Source organism: Narcine bancroftii, chromosome 1 (assembly GCF_036971445.1).
Source record: "Narcine bancroftii isolate sNarBan1 chromosome 1, sNarBan1.hap1, whole genome shotgun sequence".
Classification (NCBI taxonomy): Eukaryota; Metazoa; Chordata; class Chondrichthyes; order Torpediniformes; family Narcinidae; genus Narcine; species Narcine bancroftii.
The window spans coordinates 389,874,598-389,896,104 of NC_091469.1; the positions used below are offsets into that span (position 1 = coordinate 389,874,598).

At 38.1% G+C, this 21,507-nt stretch overlaps 1 protein-coding gene across 1 annotated transcript in view; it reads right to left on the reverse strand.

The window, feature by feature from the left end:
- The window catches only part of calcr (calcitonin receptor), a 175,226-nt gene that overhangs the window by 26,608 nt on the left and 127,111 nt on the right, over positions 1–21,507 (reverse strand). The window contains exons 7-8 of the mRNA XM_069929191.1: positions 18,097–18,250; positions 11,704–11,764 (exon numbers count right to left, since the gene is read on the reverse strand). Coding sequence (XP_069785292.1) covers positions 11,704–11,764; positions 18,097–18,250 — 215 coding nt within the window. The remainder of the gene's footprint in view (positions 1–11,703; positions 11,765–18,096; positions 18,251–21,507) is intronic.

Below are 21,507 nucleotides of genomic sequence, written 5' to 3' on the forward strand. Positions count from 1 at the left end.
ACCAACAATGATCCCAGCAGTAAACACTGAGTTACAACATTAATCATATGTGTCCAGTCTGTGATTATCCACTACCACTCTCTAGCTTCTCCTGTATAGCCAATGTTGAGTCAAGTTTACTACTTCACATCTGAACCTTCCTGATTAACCTTCCATGTATGATCTTGTCAAAGACCTTACTAAGGACCATGAGACAACATCCATGGCCTTTCCTTCATCATCTTTCCTGGTAGCCTCCTTGAAATTCTCTACAAGATTGACTAAACACGACCTACCACACACAAAGCCATATTGACAATCCCCAATCAGTCCCTGGCTATTCAAATACTACAATATCTGATCTCTTAGGATATCTTCCAATAATTTACACACTCCTGATGTCAGGCTCACCAGACTATTACTTTCTGAGCCATTTTTAAACAATGGAACAACAGAAACTACCCTTCAATCCTCTGACACCTGAGCTGTGCCTAAGGACATCTTAAATAGTGTTCTGCAAGGATCTATTCTGAGACTCCCCAATCTTTGTGATTGTTTAGTAAATTACCTGGATTAAGAGGAAGAGAGATGGGTTGGTATGTTTACAGATGACATGAAGTTTGGGGGTGTTGTGAATAGTGTAGAAGGTTGTCTTAGGTTACAACAGGATATTGACAGAATGGATAGTTGGGTGGAAAATTGGGAAATGGAGTTCAATCTGGATGTGTTAAATGTTGCATTTTGGAAGCTCAAACTTGAAGGCTGAGTACGTGGTTTATGGCACAATTCTTAACACTTGAAGAACAGAGGGACCTCAGGGGTGGAGGGGTGGTAGGGGAGGGAAATGATAACACCAATTACCAGGTAATAACTTTTGTTGGTCTGGACTCCTCTCCCAGCCCACATTATCTGTATTCAAAGATTTCCTGTTTTTTTGCTCATTCTTCTTATTCTTTGTTTACTCTTTGAAGAAGGGCTCAGGCCTGAAACATTGGTGATATATCTTTGTCTCGGCTGAGTTCCTCTAGCATTTCTGTGCAATTTTAGTACAATCACAGCATGTGCAGACTTTCATGTTTCACATTGAGTTTTTATGAAACATTGTTGGTGAAGTAAGCAACTAGGTCATTACCAACTATATTACTTTCCAGAAATATCTTACCCATTGGACCAGATAAGAAATCAGTTTAATTCCCAAATGAAACTGCAATATAATTCAAGTAATCTGACAGTACAACCGCTATATATGATCCCTAAATAAACAACCTCTAGAGTAAATTTACCACTAATTAATGTCTATTCACCCTCTAATTATCATTCACACAATTTTTCAATGACAAGAACTGCTACCTTAACACTTCCCTTATTTAGAAAATATTTAGTTTGAATAATGTTTCCCAGTGCTGACTTCAACTTTGTCATTCAAAACAGTTATGTATTTTATGAGTTTATTTTATAATTGACATTGTACTGGTATGCGCTCCTTATTTATGTTCTGCAGCCATTGGGTTAGGCGATCATGATGCTTAATTACATGAAACAGTACACTTGGGCCACAAAAGCAAACATAAAAAGCAAACATAATTCAATGTGACCCACACTTAATTGTATTATTGTGGGTTCATTTTCTTAGAAAAATTTAGTTAACATCTTTTATGTTTCTATTAATAATTATCATTCCAGTCAGGCATGATAAACTATAACCATGACAAATTATGCAAAGATCAGAATTATGGAAGGTCTCTACTGCTATTTGACATGCAATGGAAAAGATCTCTACAATGACCTATTTATTCTCTCTCCTTAAACCATATCAAATGTAAGGGTTAACTCTGCATACATGTCAAAGGGCTTGCATTTGCTCTATTAAATGACTTGGTTGAGGAACTGGAAGGGTGGGTTAGTAGGTTTGTTGATAACATGAAGGTTGGTGGGACTGTGAATAATCTGAAGGGTTGCCAGAGGTTACACAAGGTAATTGATAGGATGCAGAACTGGGCTAAGAAGTGGCAGATGGAGTTTAACCCAGAAAAGTAAAAAATAGTATATTTCAGAAAGTCACATTAGAAGACCAAATACAATGTTAATGGGAGGACTCTGAATTGAGAGATCTTAGGTTCCATGTATATAGGACATTCTGAACTGCTGCACAGGTTGATAGTGTTGTTAAGAAGGCATATGGTGTGTTGGCCTTCATTAACTGTGGGATCAAATCCAAGAGGCAAGAGGTCATGTTGTTAGTTAGTTAGTTAGACCTTACTTGGAATATTGCATTCAGTTCGAGAGGAGATTTACAAGGATACTACTTGGATTGGAGAGCATACCTTATGAGAATATGTTGAGCAAACTTGTTTTTTTTCCTCTTTGGTGTGTTGGAGAATGAGGGGTGACCTAATAGAGATGATAAGAGGTATTAATCGTATGTATGGCCAGAAGCTTTTTCTGATGGTTGAAATGGTTTATACAAAGGGGCATAGATTTAAGGTACTTGGGAATAAGTATAGGAGGAATTTGAGAGGTAAATTTTTCACACAGTGTGATGAATGTATGGAATGTGCTGCCGGCAACAGTGGCAGAGGCAGGTACAAAAGGATATTTAGATAGCTACATGGAACTAAGAAAAATGGAGGGTTATGCAGTAAGGAAATTTTAGGCAGTTGTTAGAATAGGTTATTAGGTTGACACTACACTGTGAGCTGAAATGCTATACTTATTCAGATTTCAGATTTAATGTCAGAGTACATACGTATACAACCATATTTTTTTTTCCTGACAGAATTCCGATAAGTACAGTTACAATACAGAGAGGAGAAAAAACAAATAAAGTGCAAAAGCAAGATTCCTTAAATCTGTCCCTGATTGAGTTTGTTGTTGAGGAGTCTGACGGTGGAGGGGTTACAGCTGTTCATCTATAGTTCCTATACTGTATTGTAGATTACTATGTTGGAACAATACAACAGCAGGCCTAAGATATTGTCTGATCTCAGAAGTAAAGCATGCTCAGGGCTGGCCAGAATTGGAGGGGAGACCACCTAGGAACACCAAGTGCTGTAGGTTTCTGTGAGAGCACTGGACAAATTGGTGACTCTCTGTCTGCCTTATGGCAAACAAAAGTCAAAAAATTTTGTGAATGTAACATTTTAAATGTAGTAGTACATGACAATAATGGAACCTTTTTACCGTTACAGCTGAGCTACTGATTTTACAGCACCCATGGGACTCAGGAGCATCATTGTGTTAATCTATCACAGATTTTGCTGCTGGTCTGGAATTAAAACATTCATCTGCTCCCATCCTAATCTTGTGAGAAGTAAATAAGAAGCAGACTTTCTTTGATGGCATGTCATATAACACATTTCATATAGCACTTGCGATACAAATAGATCAGAGTGCAAACCTTCTCAGCTATTCCAATGGACTCCTACTATAAATCTAAGAAGCTAAGAAAGTACTTCAAAAGGTAAGATATATAAAGTAGATCAGAAATAGAACTCTGTCATTCCTGTGCCTCAAATCCACGTTCCTACCTCAACTGTGTATACTCTTGCACTTTTGGTGTCAAAAACTCCATCAAGTTCAACTTTAAATGCATTCAGGGAATGCTAAAGTGTAATATTTCAAAGATTTATAACATCCAATATACAAAAAAAATCTAATTTCCATCCTTAATAGCCAGTCCTTATCCTGAGACTTATCACAACCTGCAGCAGGAACTAATTAACCCAAGAAGTATCAGTAGGAGAGAAAGTCAAAAGTGACTGATAAAGAGTTTTGTTGAGAAACATTGACCATTGTATTTCACAAACTGATGCTGTTCGATCCATTGAGGTACTCTAACAGATTGTGTTTTGCTTCCTGCATCTGCAGTCTGCTCTATTTCTCCTTTATCCAGAGAGTAATCTGGCATTCTGCATGTATCTTGCCAGTCTCAGTAAAATCATCTAATTTGCTTGCAAACTCAAGTTAGAGTGGAGCAATATTACTCAACATCATTTTCATACATTAAGATTGGCATGGTTAGCATAATGCTATTACACTGCCAGTGACCTGCATGGCCATGACCTGCGTGAATTTCCTCTGGGGGCACAGGTTTCCCCCCACCCTCCAAAAACAAATGGGGTTTGTGTGTTAATTGGTGTATTTGGGCTCATGCGCCAGAAGGCCCTGTTACCATGCTACATCTCTAAAATAAATTACATTTATTCTCTCAAACTTGTGAATTCGCCGACCTTGAAACAAATATTTTTTTAATGGAGACTGATACTGCACATGGTGAAGTCTCATCAAAGATGTCCTTATATTTGTACTCCATTCCTCCTCAAATAACAGCCAATGTTAATATATTTTCTAATTGCTGGCTTCATCTGTATGTTTATTTCTACACCTCCTGATTCAGTGCATCAAGGATGCCTTTGAAAAGTTTTTGCCAGCATAGCCCATGACAGCCCCCTCCCCCTCAAGACTGTATAACTCTAATTTATCTAACGTTATCAGAATAGCGTTCCATTTTGTACCCCCTGCTGCAATTATACCACACATTTAAATGTATCGGCACTTTTTGCATCAACTGATTCTTATGAAAGCAGAAACATTTCTGCTGAATTCCTTATTGAGTATATTGCGATTAAAATTGTGCATCGCACCACAGGCATTTTGTGCTGATAGAACCTTATGAATAGAATGTTTTACATTATATTGCTGGTCTTAAATATTGTAGAAAATATACATTACATTACACTTTGATACACATTGGAGCAATATAATATTTGAAGCAATTTAACAATGGGTTTTTAAGGATTTAGGTATGTATCGGAGGTTCTATTGCAGTGTAAATACTTCAGGCAACATTGTAATCCACATAAGATAATAGATGACAGCCTGAGCAGTTTATAAGACGTATTATGTGCTGGTGATTGCTGAACCCTACTAAACTCGATTCATCTTTGAGCTTGATCGTTTCAAAGTCACAGTAGCAATTCAACTCGGTTTCAAATATTGGCACGAATTCAAAGAAAACAATAGCAATAATATTTTCATGTTATTAATTTTTAGGAAAGAATCATTTCTCCTTTTCATCCATTTATGATTGATCTTATAATTCAATGAAACCACTTTGTCCACAAAATAAATAAAGGTGGAACTGACTCATGGTTGGACACATAGTGAAATGTAAAATGTATAACAACAGAGGTTTTCAATGAGATATGAATGGGAACATTTTCCTGAAGATGAAGATAAGTAATTGTTTTATACCCAAGAGGGCAGTTGAAAAGAAGCAAATCAGCATGAAGAATTAAATAATGTCCAAAATACTGCCATTGGCATCCAATCTACCACATGGAAGATTGCCCAGGTCAGTTTCACTCAGGAAAACAAAACAAAATCAAAGTGGTGCGTGGTGCAGTCTATGAAGTTGCTTTCAGGCATCAGTAAAGCAATGTAAAGGGAAACAGACTTAAGAGGAGCTTAGCAAGGGCTTATTCTCTGATACTGTTTGGGTTCCACCAGAACCACTTCAGCTCCAGGCAAAGAACCACCCTGATTCTACACAGATTAAAGAGGCGGAAGTGTTTGCTCCCTTAAAGCAAACAAGGGTTGCTACATCCCAAGGGCCTAACAAAATATTCCCTTAGACTTTGAGGGAGGCAAGTGTAGAAATTGCAGGGCCTCTGGCAGAAATATTTAAAATGTCCTTAATCACGGGTGAGGTGCTGGAGGATTGGAGGGTAGCTCACAATTACTTAAATTAAATGGTATTGCAAAAAACCCCAAAATCAAACACCTAGTGTGTAATATATAAATACATACACATACACACACATACATATATATGGTGACTTATAACCATGTCCTCCTTTGGAATGGCCACCCTAGCTCACCTTGTTCCATTGTTTAAAAAACACTCCAAAAGTAACTCTGGAAATCATAGGCCAGTGAGCCTGACATCATTAGTAGATAATTTATTGGAAGGAGTTCTAAGAGATGGGATATTCAATTATTTGTATAGCCAGAAAATGATTAGGGATAGTCAATATGCCTTTGTGCATGGTAAGTCATAATTAACCAATCTTATAGAGATTTCTAAGGATGTTACCAGGAAAGTTGATGAAAGAAAGGCTGAGTATGTTGTCTTCATGGACTTTAGTAAGGCCTTTGACAAGGTCCCACATGGGAGGTTAGTCAGGAAGGTTCAGATGCTAGGTATTCATGATGAAGTAGTGAATTGGATTCGACATTGGCTAATCGGGGGAACCCAGAGAGTAGTGGTGGATGATTGCTTCTTAGACTTGAGGCCTGTGACTAGTGCCTCAGGGATTGGTGCTGTGACCATTGTTGTTTGTTGTCTATATCAATGATCTGGATGATAATGTGGTAAATTGGATCACAAGTTTGCAGATGTCACTAAGATTGGAGGCATTGTGGACAGCGAAAAAAAGATTTTCAAAGCTTTCAGAGGGATCTGGACCAGCTGGTAAAATGGGCTGAAAAATGGCAGATGGATTTAATGTAGACAAGTATGAGTTGTTGCATTTTGGAAGGACATACAGCATGAAGAAGTGCGGTAGAACCAAGAGATCTGGGAATACAGATATACAATTCCATGAAAGTGGATAGGGTTGTAAAGAGAGCATTTGGCACATTGGACTTCATAAATCAAAATATTGAATATAGGAATGGGGATCTTATGGTAAAATTATATAAGACATTGCTATGGCCAAATTTGGAGTATTATGTGCAGTTTTGGTCACCTAACTACAGGGAAGATATTAATAAGATAGAAAGAGATGCAGAGAAGATTTACTAGGTTGTTGCCGGACTTCAGGAACTGAGAAACAGGGAAAGGTTAAACAGGATGGGAGTTTATTTCCTGTATTGTAGAAGAATGAGAGGAGATTTGAGAGAGGTATTTAAAATTATAAAGGGGATAGACAGAGTAAATACAGATAGGGTTTTTCCATTAAGGGTAGATGAGATACAAACCAGAGAACATGGGTTAAGGGTGAAAGGGAAAAGTTTATGGGAACATCTGCATGCAGAGAATGGTTTGAGTGCAGAATGAGCTGCCAGTTGAAGAGGTGAATGTGGGCTCAATTTTAACATTTCTATTGTTTTGGGGAAGGGGGGGGGGTGTGGGGGGGGTACATACAAAACTTGGCGAGTTAAGTAGAGGAAAATTTTGGGAAATGTGATAGCAATTCCTTAAGATTTAAAATAGCTGTGAATAAGGTTAAGGCTGGAAATATTAAATTTGGGGAGTGGAAATTATGACATTATTGGCTAGGAGCTCATTTGAGCAGCTGTTATTGTGCAACCAGTGAATGTGGAGGAGTGAGAAGTGAGATTGGATGGTGAATCAAAGAACTTTTCTGAACTTACACACACACGTTACATACACGTGTGCTTAGAATTAGAAGGAGGTTAAGTTATTAGTAATAAGTTAAAGTTTGATCCTGCTTTCATGTTTAAAGATAATTAAAAACAACTTTTGTTTAAGTAACCATTTGTCCTGGTGAATTTCTATTGCTGCTGAGTTTTGGGGTCCTCTGGGCCCATAACAGTACGCTGATCCAGAAGGCACAAATGCATTGAATCCACAGTGCACTGATAGCTTGGATTTGGAATTGGCTTTCAGAGGGTTGTGGTGGAAGAACTTTATTCTGGCTGGAGGTCAAGTTAAGTCAAATTTATTGTCATCTGATTATATAAGTACAACCCGATGAATCAGTCAGTGCTCTCTGGTTCTCAGTGCAAAAACATGCAGACATATAACCAGATATCACACACATACAGACAAATAATACATACACAGGACATGTATTATAGCTATAAAAATAAATAAATATCATTTTGCACAAATGAGAGTTTCTGTTGAGCCTTCATGAAAAGTGAGGTGATGATAAGTGTCCACAATAGGTCACTAGTTAAGTAAATGCCAAGGAACTTGGTGCTCTCCATTCTCTCTGCTACAGAGTTGTTGATGTGTAGAGGAGGGTGGTCATTCTTGGTCCTCTTGAAGTCAACGATCATTTCCTTTGTTGTTACTCTTGTACTATTTCACAAAATTTTCCATCTCTTCTCTCATTATTGCTGATGAGGCTAGCTACTGCTGTATTATCTGCAAAGTGGATCTGGTGATGCAGTCATGGGTCAGTAGCATGAACAGGAGTGGGTTGAGCACACAGCCCTGAGGTGCGCCAGTGCTCAGGATGACGACGCTCGACACTCTGCTACTGACCCAGAGAGACTGTGGTCTTTCCATTAGAAAGTATGGGATCTAATTTCAGGGAGGGGTGTTGAGGTCCATGATCAGTGCATTTCCACATGAATTGGTGTTGGGACTCCTATTGTTTTTGATTTCCATAAATTACTTAGAAGAAGAATTAGGTGGGTGGGTGCAAGTGGCTCAAGATTGGTAGAATTTTAGACAGTGTAAATGGCTATCAAATTATACAACAAGGATTAGATTAATTACAGGTATGGCAGATAAAATTTTATCCAGACAAATGTGAGGTGTTGCACTTTGGGAGATCACATGTATACAGTTGATTTTAGGACTTTTAAAGATATTGGTGTGCAGGATTTTATTTATAAATGGAATTCTAAATTGTTAGTGGGAAGCAGAGATATGCCTATTTTGAAACATTTAATTGAATTATGGAAAAAAATGATTATGAAATAGGTACAAAGGTTTAGTTTCAAGAAAAATGCATTTATGTCAAAATAGACTTATCCCAATTTTCTATAGATAATCAAATTTTGAGAACTTAGATGGACATGGGTATTCAAAGAATAGAGGATTGTTTTGAAGCTGGAGGATTCATAATATTTGAAAGAGTGAAGAATGTTTAATGTGCCTAATAATACCTTCCTTTGCTATTATCGAAGTAAGGCTTTTTTTACTGATAAAATAGGTCTGAACTTGATCCTAATGAGTTGGAGTGAGTTGGAATTGTAATGTAAGTACATTTATTTCTGTAATGTATAATTTATTTCAAAGAAAAGCCCTCAAAATAGGGATGCATAAATCGAGATTGAGATGGGAAGTAGATCTAAATAGGCAAATTATGAATAAAAACTGGATGGAATTATGTAAAGAAAATATGACAAAAGTTATAAATGTTAGATAAAGGCTGGTCCAATATAATTTTTTTGCATCTGTTATATTTGATGCCACAAAATTAAAAAGATTGAATCCTTTACTATCCAATTTGAACTTTATGTGTGGACAAGAAATTGGATCATTTTTGCATTCTACTTGGCAGTGTCCTAAAGTTAAGTCTTTTTGGGTGGAAGTTGGTGATTTATTGGAATGAATAACAGGGGTTAAGTGCCACAGGATGCAATGCTATTTTTTGTGCATTATCAGATCTAAATTAAAATTAACCATGTATCAAACAGAATTTGTAAGAATTGCTTTAGCAGTTTATAGGAAATGTATAGCAATAACTTGGAAATCGAATAGAGATTTAAGGACAGAGAGATGGCATGTGGAACTTCATAGCTGCATTCCACTTGAGAAGATTACTTATAGTTTACAAAATAAATATTACATATTTTGGAAAATATGGCACCCATATTTGAAAAATGTGGGGTATGAATGTTTAATAGACTCTCTGAAGACCTCATTTCTTGATAACCTCCAATATTAGATTTTATGATATATATAGTTTATTCTCTTGACTTCCTCCAGTTCTCATTTTTATATTTTCTTTCTCTCTTTCTTTTTATAGGGGTATGAGGGAAGTTTATAACCAGTTCATGTACTAGATCCAGGGGTAGTAGTGAATGCAGATACAATTGTAGCACAGAAGAGGCTTCCAGCTAGACACATAACCAGGGTGTTGTGGGGGGGGGGGGTGGTTCTTTTATACCATTTGTATAATGTTCAAAAGTTTTTTCATTGAATGAAATGTATTTACTGTTGTGGTTTAAAATTTGTAAATAAAATATATTTTTTTAAAAGCAATGAAGTAAATTAAAGGTATGGCAAATTAGGTTTTATCCAGACAAGTGTGAGGAGTTGCACTTTGGGAGATCACATATGTACAATTAATTGTAGGACTTTTAAAAGCATTGGTGTGCAGAGGGCTCTACATGTCCTGGTCTAGTGCTTCTTGAAAGTGTCTACACAATCAGATAGAAAACATATAGTATGAATGCCTTCAATGGTGCGAGCTTTAAGTGTAAAAGTAAGGAAGTCACCGTGCAGCCATCTAAAACTGGTTAAGCTGCATATAGGGTATTGTGTGCAGTTCTGGTTACCTCAAATAGGAAGAATGTAGAGGCTTTAGAAAGGGTACAGATTTCCCCAGATGTTGCCTAATTTAGTGGATATGAGCTATGAGGAGAAGTCGGGCAAACTTAGGTTGTTTTCTCTGGAGCATAGGAGACTGAGAGGAGTCATGATAAATGTTTATAAAATTACAAGAGGCATTGATGTGGAAGACTTGCAGAATCTTTTTCCTAGGGTAAAAATATCATGTACTAGAGTTCATGGATTTAAGCTGTGGGATGAAGAGCAGAGGGGGTGAGTTTAAAGGAGAAGTGTGTGGCAGGTTTTTTTTAAACTGAGAGTGGCGGGTGTCTGGAACAGATCCAGGGGTAGTAGTGAATGCAGATACAATTGTAGCACAGAAGAGGCTTCCAGCTAGACTCATAAATATGCAGGGAAGAGTGGAACATGCTTCATGAGCAAGCATCAGTTTAAGATAAAAGCCCAAAGATCCGATGCCAGATATCTAGACTACCAGAGAATCTGCACTTCTTGAAAACTCTCAGCTTTTGTGTGTGTAATTACGAGCAGGCATGCATAAATGCCATAGATACCAGCAGCAGCAAGTGATCACGCGGAAGTCCAGGAAATGTTAGAAAATATATTTATTCGTTTTTTCATACTTTGTAATTTATTTGAAAAATATGTTAGTTTCCTGTTTATTCTGCTTCAATTTGAATTTTAAATATATTTCCTGAGAATCTGGAAAGTCCAAAAATCGGGTACGACCCAGTCACTGAGCAGTCCTGATTTTAGGACTTTGCTGTAATTTGGGCATCATCTTCAACACAGACATGAGGGCCTGTTCCTGGTCAGTAGTGTATTATATTTTTGCTCAAACCCAGTAGTTTTCAAACTATCTCCTAAATTCACATTCCACCTTAAGCAATTGCTGTGCCATAAGTGCTCTGTGATTATTAAGGGATTGCTTAAGGTGAAATGTGAGTTTACGGAGACAGTTTGAAAACCACTGGTCTAACCTCTCACCTTATGGATAAATTGTGTGCTACACACTCTTATGCTTTTCTGGTTTCTGAGTCACATTTGAGCTTGGTCTTCATACCCATTGATTCAAGGTAAATCACAAATTAAATTTTAATAATTCAGAATACCATCTATGATAGGAATCTTGAAATATGATGTGGAGGATGACATGGGATTTAAGTATACCATCAGCTGGGAAACCTCTGCTCTAGTTAAGGAAGGTGGAATTTGTTGATGACAAAAATATCAGGCTGAGGAGGATAATTGACAGAAACATCCCCATCACGAGCAGTACAATTCCAGATCAGTTGCTCCGTTTTATAGCACCTGCCAGAAAGCAAATTTATGCAGCTTTGCATGAAATGACAATTTGCAGTAAGGTAATGAACATTTGTGGATCTATGAGCATCTATGTTTAAAATGGAGAGAGAAAACTTGAAGAAAAGAGTTAACAGCAAAAAACTTACTTGTCGTTAAAGTATTTTGTTCTGGCCACTGCATGAATGGTAGCTGGTATTAATGGAAATCCTGAAAGAGAAGTTTCTGAATGTTAGAATCTGTAGTCACTGAAACTTCAGAAGATTTCATTTTAAAAAGATCTTCAAGTGATAAATCATGCCATATTCTCCCCAACCCCACTTCAGCAATGCATGAATCACAGGATTCACAGGAACATTCATTGCTCTCTGCGAGTACATGCAAAATTTAGGCTACAAATCCTATATATTTCTTATGGTAGAACACCACTTTCACTTTCTTTTTAATCACACTTTGTATCAGATAATAAGAGCTTCCAATTTTTAAAGCACAGGTACATCATTGCAGTTTGAGATACTTTAAAACACTAAATGGAAGGATGTTTTATTATAAGGAGTAAGATATGCATAAATTGGCAAGGGGAGTTTTTGATCCATGTTCTGGTTATAAACTTTGAACATTGAGCAACAGGTATACAAACTATATATTTTTTTATTTTCCTGGTATATTAATTAGTTTTATATTCTACTTTTAATTTCTACTCTTTCATCTGTTTCTGCTGTCTGGAACATCTTTTTCTACTTTGTTTTCTGATCCCTGTTTCTTTATATCAGTCCCATATCCTGTCCCTAATCCCAATTTACTACAGATGTATTTTCCCATTGATGTCTGAATAAATTCAAGCCAGAGATAGGTCTTTGGACTAAAGGGTATTTGAGAGTTAGGAGAAGAATGTTTTGGAGAAATGTGGAAAGTGGAGTTAAGACTAAGATTAGTTCAGCCACGAAGGCCAGAACAAGCTCAAGCTCAAGGCTTCTTCCAGCTCCAATTTCATAGTTTATTTTGTTCCTATGTAAAAAAGAAGACAATCTAAATCAAAATTAAAATGCAGTTGTTGGAAATCTATAGTTAAAAAGAAAAACTGCAGGAAATATTCTGTAGGTTTGGTCATATCTGTGGGAAGGGAAGCCGAGCTAACATTTCAGGTCAAATTCTCTGAATGGAGGGACTCAATGGGTCAGGTAGCTTCGACTGGGAGAAATGGTCAGTTAATATTTCAGGTTAGGACTGTTCATCAAGACTAAAGTGAGAGGGAAAATAGCAAAGACAAAGAGTTAGATTTAAGATCTTCCACCTCTACCTCTTCAGCTCTCTCTCTCTCTTGTATCCAGTATTCTACCACCTCTACATTCCTCTTTTGCCACTCCCCCTTTCCCTCTTCCTTTCTTGTTATGCTTGATACCCTCCTTACTCACTTTAATGTGGTTAAAGGATCCCTATGTGACTGACGATTTCTCTCCATGAATGCTGCTTGGCACGTTGAGTCCCCTTAGCATCTCTTTGTTCACTCAGCATTCACAGACCTTGAGTGTGTTGAATCCTTTCATCAATGTTTATGCTCATGATTTCTACTTAAACGGTGACATTCGCCTCTCATTGCCAATTAGGAACGAATACATCTTGCAAATTGGATCAAGCGTTCTTGAGTTTTTGGTGGCTGAGCTAAGATTATTAAATCATTGGAAAGAAGGGACATAGGATCAGAAGAGGTAGAGTCCTTAAGGGTGAGTTAAGAAATGGTAAAGGAGAAAGGACACTAATGGCAGTTATATACAGGCCTCCAACAGTAGCCAGGGTGTGGATTACAAAATACAACTGGAAATAGATAAGGCATGACAGAAGGACATGTTATAATAATCATGGAGGATTTAAACATGAAAGTAGGTTGGGAAAGTCAAGTCAGTATGAGATTTCAGGAGAGAGAGTTTGTGGAATGCTTATGGGATGGCTTTTTGGAGCAGCTTGTTGATGAGTCCATCATGGGATTCATTGTACTGGATTGGCTGCTATGTAACAAACCAGAGATGATTAGAGATCTTAAGTTAAAGGAAAACTTAAAGGAAGGCAGTGATCACAATATGACTGAGTTCACTTTGAAATTTGAAAAGGAGAGGCTAAAGTCTGATGTGTCGGTATTTTATTGGAATGCAAGAAATTACAGTCGCATCAGAGAAGAACTGGCCAAAGTCAATTGGAAAAACACACCAATGGGGAAGACAGCAGATCTGCAATTGTTGTAGTTTATGTGTAAACTGAGGCAAGTGCAGGACAGGCACTTAGCAAAAAGAAAAAAAAAAATTGTGAATGGAAAAATGAGACCATTGTGGCTGCCGAGGAAAGTTAAAGCCAAAATAAATTCAAGAGAGGGCAAACAAGGATACAAAAAGTAATGGGAAATATTTAAAAACTTAAAGAAGACAATTAAGAAGGTGATGAGGAAGGAAAAGATGAATTATGAAAGAAGGTTAGTAAGTCATATAGAACAAAATACTAAAAGATTTTTTAAATAAATAAAGAGTAAAAGAATGATCAAAGTTGACATAGAAACCATGCTGGAGAAGTTTTAATGGGAGACAAAGAGATGGCAGAGGAACTGAATGAATATTTTGGATCATTCTTCACTGTGGAAGACATTAGTACATACTCTTATGGCTCTCTCAGAAGAGAAAGGAGTGCAGTCAAGATTGTGAGAGAGAAGATACATGGGAAGCTAAATGGTCTAAGGGTAGATTCATTTCCTGGACAGAATGGAATGCACCCTTCAGTTCTAAAGGAGATTGTGGAGGCATTGGTAATGAAATTCCAGGAATCAATAGAGCCTGGCTTAGGTCCAGTGGACTGGAGGATCGTGAATGTCACTCCACTGTTATAGAAGGAAGGGAGGAAGCAGATAGAAAATTATAGACCTGATGTGGATGGTTGGGATGCTGTTGATCAAGGTTGAGGTTATGGAATACCTGAAAGTTCATGAAAAGATAGATCTGAGTCAGCTTGGCTGACAAACCTATTGCAACTTTTTTAAAGAACTCACAAGTAGGATAGAGAAGGGAGGTGGAGTTGATGCCAACTATTTGGACTTTCAGAAGACTTTCGACAAGACGGTTGAAGAAAATGAGAGCCCATGGAATTACAGGGAGGACAGTAGCATTGGCTGATCAGCAGAAAACAAAGTAGATATAAAGGAATCCTATTCTGGTTGGCTACTGGTTTGCAGTGGTGTTCCACAGGGGTCAGTGTTGGGGGTGCTTCTTTTTACATTGTATGTAAATTATTTGGATCATGGAATAGGTAGTTTTGTGACTAAATTTGCAGATGATACCAAAATAGATGGTAGGGTGGGTGGTGCCGAGGATACTGAAAGGCTGCATTTACTTAGATAGATTAGAAGAATGGGCAAAGAGGTATCAGATGAAATGCATTGCTGGAAAGTGTATGGTCATACACTTTGGTAGAAGATTTGGATGGGGAGAAAATTCAAAGTTCCATGGTGAAAAAGGAACTTGGGAGTCCTTGTGCAGGATACCCTCAAAGTTGACCTCCAGGATGAGTTGGTGGTGAAGAAGGCAAATGCAATATTGGCACTCATTTCTAGTAGGATAGCATACAAGAGCAGATATATAATGTTGAGACTCTATAAATCACTGGTGAGACCTTACTTGGAGTACTCTTTTTAGTTTGGGGGCCTTATTTGAGGAAGGATGTGTTTGGAGAGGGTTCAAGTGAAGATTTACTAGAATGAAACTAGGAATGAAAAGTTTAGCATATGAGAAACAATTGTTGGCTCTTGGACTGTACTCGTTAGAGTACAGAAGGATGGGGGTGGGGGAAACCTCATAGAGGCATTTCAAATGGTAATAGACCTGGACAGAGTAAATGTGGCAAGGATGTTTCCCATGGTGGAGCATTCTAGGACAAGCAGGCATAACTTCAGGATAAAATGTCATCAATTTAAATCAGAGATGCAGAACAATTTCTTTAGTCAGAGGGTCGTGAGTCTGTGGAACTTGTTGCCATAGGCATCTGAGGATGTGAGGTCATTGGGTGTATTTAAGGCAGAGATTGACAGGTATTTGATTTGTCAGGGCATCAAGGGCTACAGGGAGAAGTCCAGGGAGAGGGGCTGAATGGGAGGATGGATCAGCTCATGATTAGAATGGCGTAACAGACTCAATGGGCCTATTTTTTGGATCTTGTGAATTGATAAGTAAAAGAATGAACAACCAAGTGACCGAATCAAAAAAAAGGATTAAGCGAAAAAACAAGACAAAAATAAAAATTAATTTTAAAATTAAGGAGAGACTTAGAAGATTTGACTGGGGAACTAATAATAGCAATGACACAATGCCACAGATTTTAACAAATATTTGTCATCTGCCTTCACAATAGAGGGCATGAAAAGCATTTGAATAAGAGTAGAAAATCTGGCAGCAAATGGGGAGGGAGGATCTTCTAAGAATCACTAACACAAGGTAAATTAATAGGATTGAAGTCCCTTGGCCCAGCTGGCCTGCAACCTGATGTCTTCAAGAAGTGCCTATAGCTTTGACAGATAAATTGGTTGTGATATTCCAGAACCTAAACTGCGGAAGGATCCTGGCAGCCTGAAATATCCTTGAAAGTAGAGAAACAGAAGACACTGAAAAAGGTAGTCAGACATTTGTTTTTCTTTTTTAAGTGAACGAATTCATCGGTTGTGGTCGTCACTGCCAACGATGACATTCATCATCCATCTCTCACAGCATCAGAACTAAGGTAATTAATAGTCAATGAAATTGGTAAGTCTGCACCAAAGGAGGCAAGGGCTTTTAGTGAAACATTGTGGATGGCACAGTTATAGTGGTCAGTGCGACACAATTGGCAGCATCAGTGACCCGGATTTAAATCCAGCACTGTGTGTAAGGAGTTTGTACATTCTCCTTGTGTCTGTGTGTGTTTTCCCTGGTTGTTCTGGTTTCCTCCACTATCTAAAATGTATGGGGTTGTAGCTGCATTTGGGTAGCACAGATTTAAATGTCCAGAACTGGCTTCTACTGTACTGTAAATACAATTTTAAAGTTATTATATATTTTTATATATATTTAGATATATTTTTTATATATATTTTTCTGAAAAAACTGATGAGTTCATGGCTATTTTAAAATCAGTCTTTATTTAATTACTTATCTGTAACTTCACCAGCTGTCATATTAAACACTTGATTCTGCATCATAGTACAGGATTCTGCCTGTAGGTTCTGTAGCATAACCACACTATGCTACTGCCAACCATGATAAAATAGCTAGAATTGACAATTAAGAAGAAATCAGCATGACTCATAGCGAATCATAACAAATCCATGCAAAGTCATAATGGTATATGAAGGGAAATCATATTTGACAAATTTATGATAGCACCTTGCCCATCTGGATGAATAGATGCAATGTATTTGGAAGGTTGATGCAAGGTAAAGGCCTCGTAGCCTTTACTGATTGAGAACTGGATAAAGGACAGAAAATAGAGACTTGAGGCATATGGGAGATTATTGGTACCACAGGGATCTATACCAGTATTTCTAGTATTAAGAACCTATCATGGTGACCCAGGTGAAAATACTAAGTTTACCATAGCCTTAGGATACAGGACAGTTGGGAAAACAAGTTATGACAAGGAGGCATACTATTCTGAAAGGAATAGTGAGAGATTAAAATTGAAAGAAAAAAATGGCAGATAGAGAAATGTGAGTTTATCCACTTTAGTATATAGAATAAAAACATGGATTATTCTTAAAATGGAAATAGACCAGTGAATGTTGGGATATAGAGGAAGAATGCACTAGAAATATGAAACTAGGAAGCCTTCCTTAATGAGAGCATGATCATTAACATAACTTCCCACAATATGCAATTAATGCACCAATTCAGTTAGCTGAAAGTAACACAACATGGCTACTGAAGGAGAATGAGACAATTATGCAAATTCACCAGCAAGTTCTGAAGATTCTCAACCCATGGCATAATTCTCCATCTCCAGCACATATTGATTACTTTGTAGTTTCGTAACAGTCTGCATTACTAAATAATAGCACATTATTATTTTTGCAAATAGTTGCCTTGAGAATCTAAAACTAAGTTTATTAAATGTTTTTATTGCTTCTCCCTCAGCCCATTCTTCTCGCCCCAGATTTTTAATTCAGGCATCTGTCTAATGATGCCGTGAGACCGGCTGAGTTCCTCTAGCATTCCAGTGTTCCAACCGTTTTAAACATTAACTGGCTGTATTCTTGGACCCTGATTAATTTCTACTTCCATTACAAAATATCAGGATGAATCGATTCCCATCAGAATGAATTGTGGGATGCAGAGGAGGCTTACTTGAAACTTCCATTTTTGTCATTGTAGATAGTTGATATAAAGTACATTAAACTCCACATATCATTTTCACTTGGATCAAAAAAATGGTCTTGCAACCTCTTTGATTTTCAAAATAAGAACATTTTCCTGAATGCTTTTCCTTTCAGCACTTTGCTCTAGAGCCAAATTCCCTTTGCCTCTAATAAGACGTACCCCAGCCCAGGAGATAATACCAATGCAGATGTTGTTCCTCTGCAAACACTGCCACCACGATGAGTGTATGCAGGTAGATTCCTTCACAAAGCATCCAAAAGTAATTGCAGCCCAGCATGTACAGGAGGAAGAAATTCAGGACTTTACATCCGACCTGCGAAGAAAGTCGTATCATAACTCCACTCCATTTAAGTACAATGGCTTTTCCCATTTACTTCCTAGAGTAAGTTTACTAATTATACTAACAGTTCTAGCAATAACAATTTTTTAAGGGAAAGTTTTTTCATGTTCATATAATTATTTTAAGTGCACAAAGTTCCATTTCCAAAACTAAAAGGTTGTGTTACTAATTATTTATATGAAGGATAGATGTGTTTCACATAACAAAACCAGTTGGGCAGCACAATGGCACAACTAATAGATCTGTGGCTTCACCCCTCCAGTGACCGAAGTTCAAACCTGACCTCTGGTGCTGTCCATCTGGAGTTTTCTTGCATAAGTTTCTTCCTACTTCCCAAAGATGTGCCGATTGGAAAATTAATAAGCCTGATTTAGAGGTGAGTGTAGAATCCAAGTGTGTTGATGGGAATGTGGGGAGAATAATGGGTCTCATAAGTCATGGAGACTAATGTCTCAAGTTGTGCAGCATTGAAACAGGTCCTTCAACCCACCACATCTCTGCCAACTATAGGCCTTTCTACACTCATCCAAATGGCCTGCTCAATTCCACATCCCTCTTTGCCCTATTGTCAGTTGATGGCACCGAGTTCTGTGTGCAAGTTGATCAATGGATGCAGACAACTACAAAAGCTCTCCAATATATTCACATCTGCTCAATGTAAGATGCTTTAGTACTTGCCAACTTGTATTGTGGACCCATTGAAAAAGAAGCTTTAATGAAATGTCAGAAAATATTGATGGGTGAACAAATCAAAGACTTTACTAAAATATCCTGCTTTTCTTTAAAAGGCTCAGAACAGCTTAAACAATGTAGACCAGATGGTGGTGGTATTACTCATGTTACCTAACAGGAACCAGGTTTTAAGGTGTAAATTAAAAGTGCCCATATATGTGCACTCTGACTACATTCATCTCCAATTAGCACTCAATTCATACAGAAGTCAAAGCTGCTTCTGATCCAAGTAACAATTCAGTCATTGTATTTCTCACTCATTTACACAATGGGGCCAGCCATGCAACACGTTGTCTGTGCTGTGTATTAGCTGTTGATCTCCAGTTTTGATCAATAATATGAACGCTTCAGTGCAGTGCCACAAAATGTTCAGTGGTCAAGCTTAGTGAGTACTTCAGATATCGATCCTGTCAGTTACACTTCCTTATCCAACACTACTGAATGGACTCTATTCCATTACTCATGTACCAACAGTCTTTGTCAGTCAGACTCATACCTATCTTTCCTGTATTCCCATATGCTCTCATATTCCTACATTAATGCATACTTTGCACTCACATTTCATGGTTTGCATATGCTGCAGAAACTTAACCATGGTAGGCACTGCTCCAAAACAGATGATGTACTCAAGAAGAAAATCTTTAAGTGCTGGGCTCCAGTGTAGTACATAAAATTGCTGGAAAAACTCAGCAGATCATGCAACATCAATAGAAAGCAAAAGGTATGCCGAAAATCAGGTGAGAGGACCAATAAAGAGGGGGTGGAAGGGGAAGGGGAGGAACATAAGCTATCAGGTAGATAGAGGTGGGAGAAGAGAAATAAGTTACGAGGTGAGGACAGAGGGCTGAGATAGTTCTTCGAGGGAAGGAAGAGGCGTGGAACTAGAGGAAGGGAGACATAGTGATGTGGGAAGCAAGAGATTAGGGGAGGGTGTTAACAGAAATTGGAGGTCAATATTGATGCCATCTAGTTGAAAACTGCCAAGATGGAATATGAGGTCTTGTTCCTCCAACTTTGCAGATGGCTTCAACTTGGCAGTACATGAAGCCATGGACAGATGTGTCAGCGTGGCAGTGGGTAGTGGAACTGAAGTGGCTGGCCACCCAAATGATATTTTCTTGCAGGCAGGAAGTGGTGAGAAGTGGTGGAGAGCCTATCGAATGTGAAAAGGGCTGGATGGAATGGGCATGGAGATGTTTCCAGTAGTGGGAGTGTTTAGAACCAGAGGGCCCAGCTTTTGCACAAATGGATGCCCTTTTAGAACAGAGATGAAAAAATTCTTCAGCCAGAAGGTGGTGAATCCATGAAATTAGTTTCTCCAGGCCACTGTGGAGGCCAAGCCATTGAGTACATTTAAAATAAAGGTTGATAGGTTCTTGATTGTCAAGGGTGTCAAAGGTTATGTTGAGAAGGCAGGAGAATTGTGTTGAATGGAAAAAATACCATCAGGCACAACTCGAATGGCAAGTAGACTCGACTGGCAGAATGACCTAATTCAGGAGCTTATACTGCATTTTGTGGTCTTAATTGTGACCAAATCAAGTGACCAGCAAAGTGACTACAGTTCTTGATATCACTGACAAACCCACTGCTGACCCTATGATTAATGGTGGGGCAAAAATAATAGATAATAATGATATTTCAGACCGAATCCACTGCCTGGCATTCCATTTTATTTGTATCATTCCATCACATCTTCTGATCTGCAGCTGGTACAAGGAAACTTCTCTTCCAGTCACTTGACGTGACCTTAGCAGCCAATAGTTCTAACAGAAGACACAGAGAACACTGAAGATGTTGGAATCTGAAGCTCAGGAGGTACTCAGTGGGCCAAGCAATCCTGATAAAGAGTTTTGGCCCGAAATGTTGACCATTCGTTTTCTCCCACTGATGCTGCCTGACTCACTGAGTTGCTACAGCTCATTGTGTTTAGCAATAATTCTAATCATCGCACTTTATAAAATGTAAACTTCGGCTTAAAGGTGGGATCTACATGCAGTGCACTGAGAGGAATGAGCAGACTGAAAACATGGGGCAGGATGAAAAGTGTAGCCCAGGTGTGAACTCTCTGGAGACAAATCACCTGGTCCTGATGATATGCATCCAACGGTTCTGAAGGAAATGGCAGAAGTTATAGTTGATGCATTGGAGGTCATATACCAAAATTCCTTGGATTCTGGGCAGGTCCCGGCAGACTGGAAGACAGCAAATGGCACGCCACTTTTTAAGAAGGGATGTAGGCAGAAGAATGGAAATTATTGGCCAATTAGCTTGACGTCTGTAGTTGGAAAAATGCTTGAAGCCGTCATTAAAGATGAAATAGTGAAACTTTTGGAATGTAAGGGTTCAATCAGGCAGATGCAGCATGGTTTGAGAAAGGGAAGATCTTGTTTGACAAACTTGTTAGGATTCTTTGAGGATATAATGGGTGCGGTGGATAGAGGGGAACAGATTGATGTTGTATATTTGGATTTCCAGAAAGGGTTTGATAAGGTGCC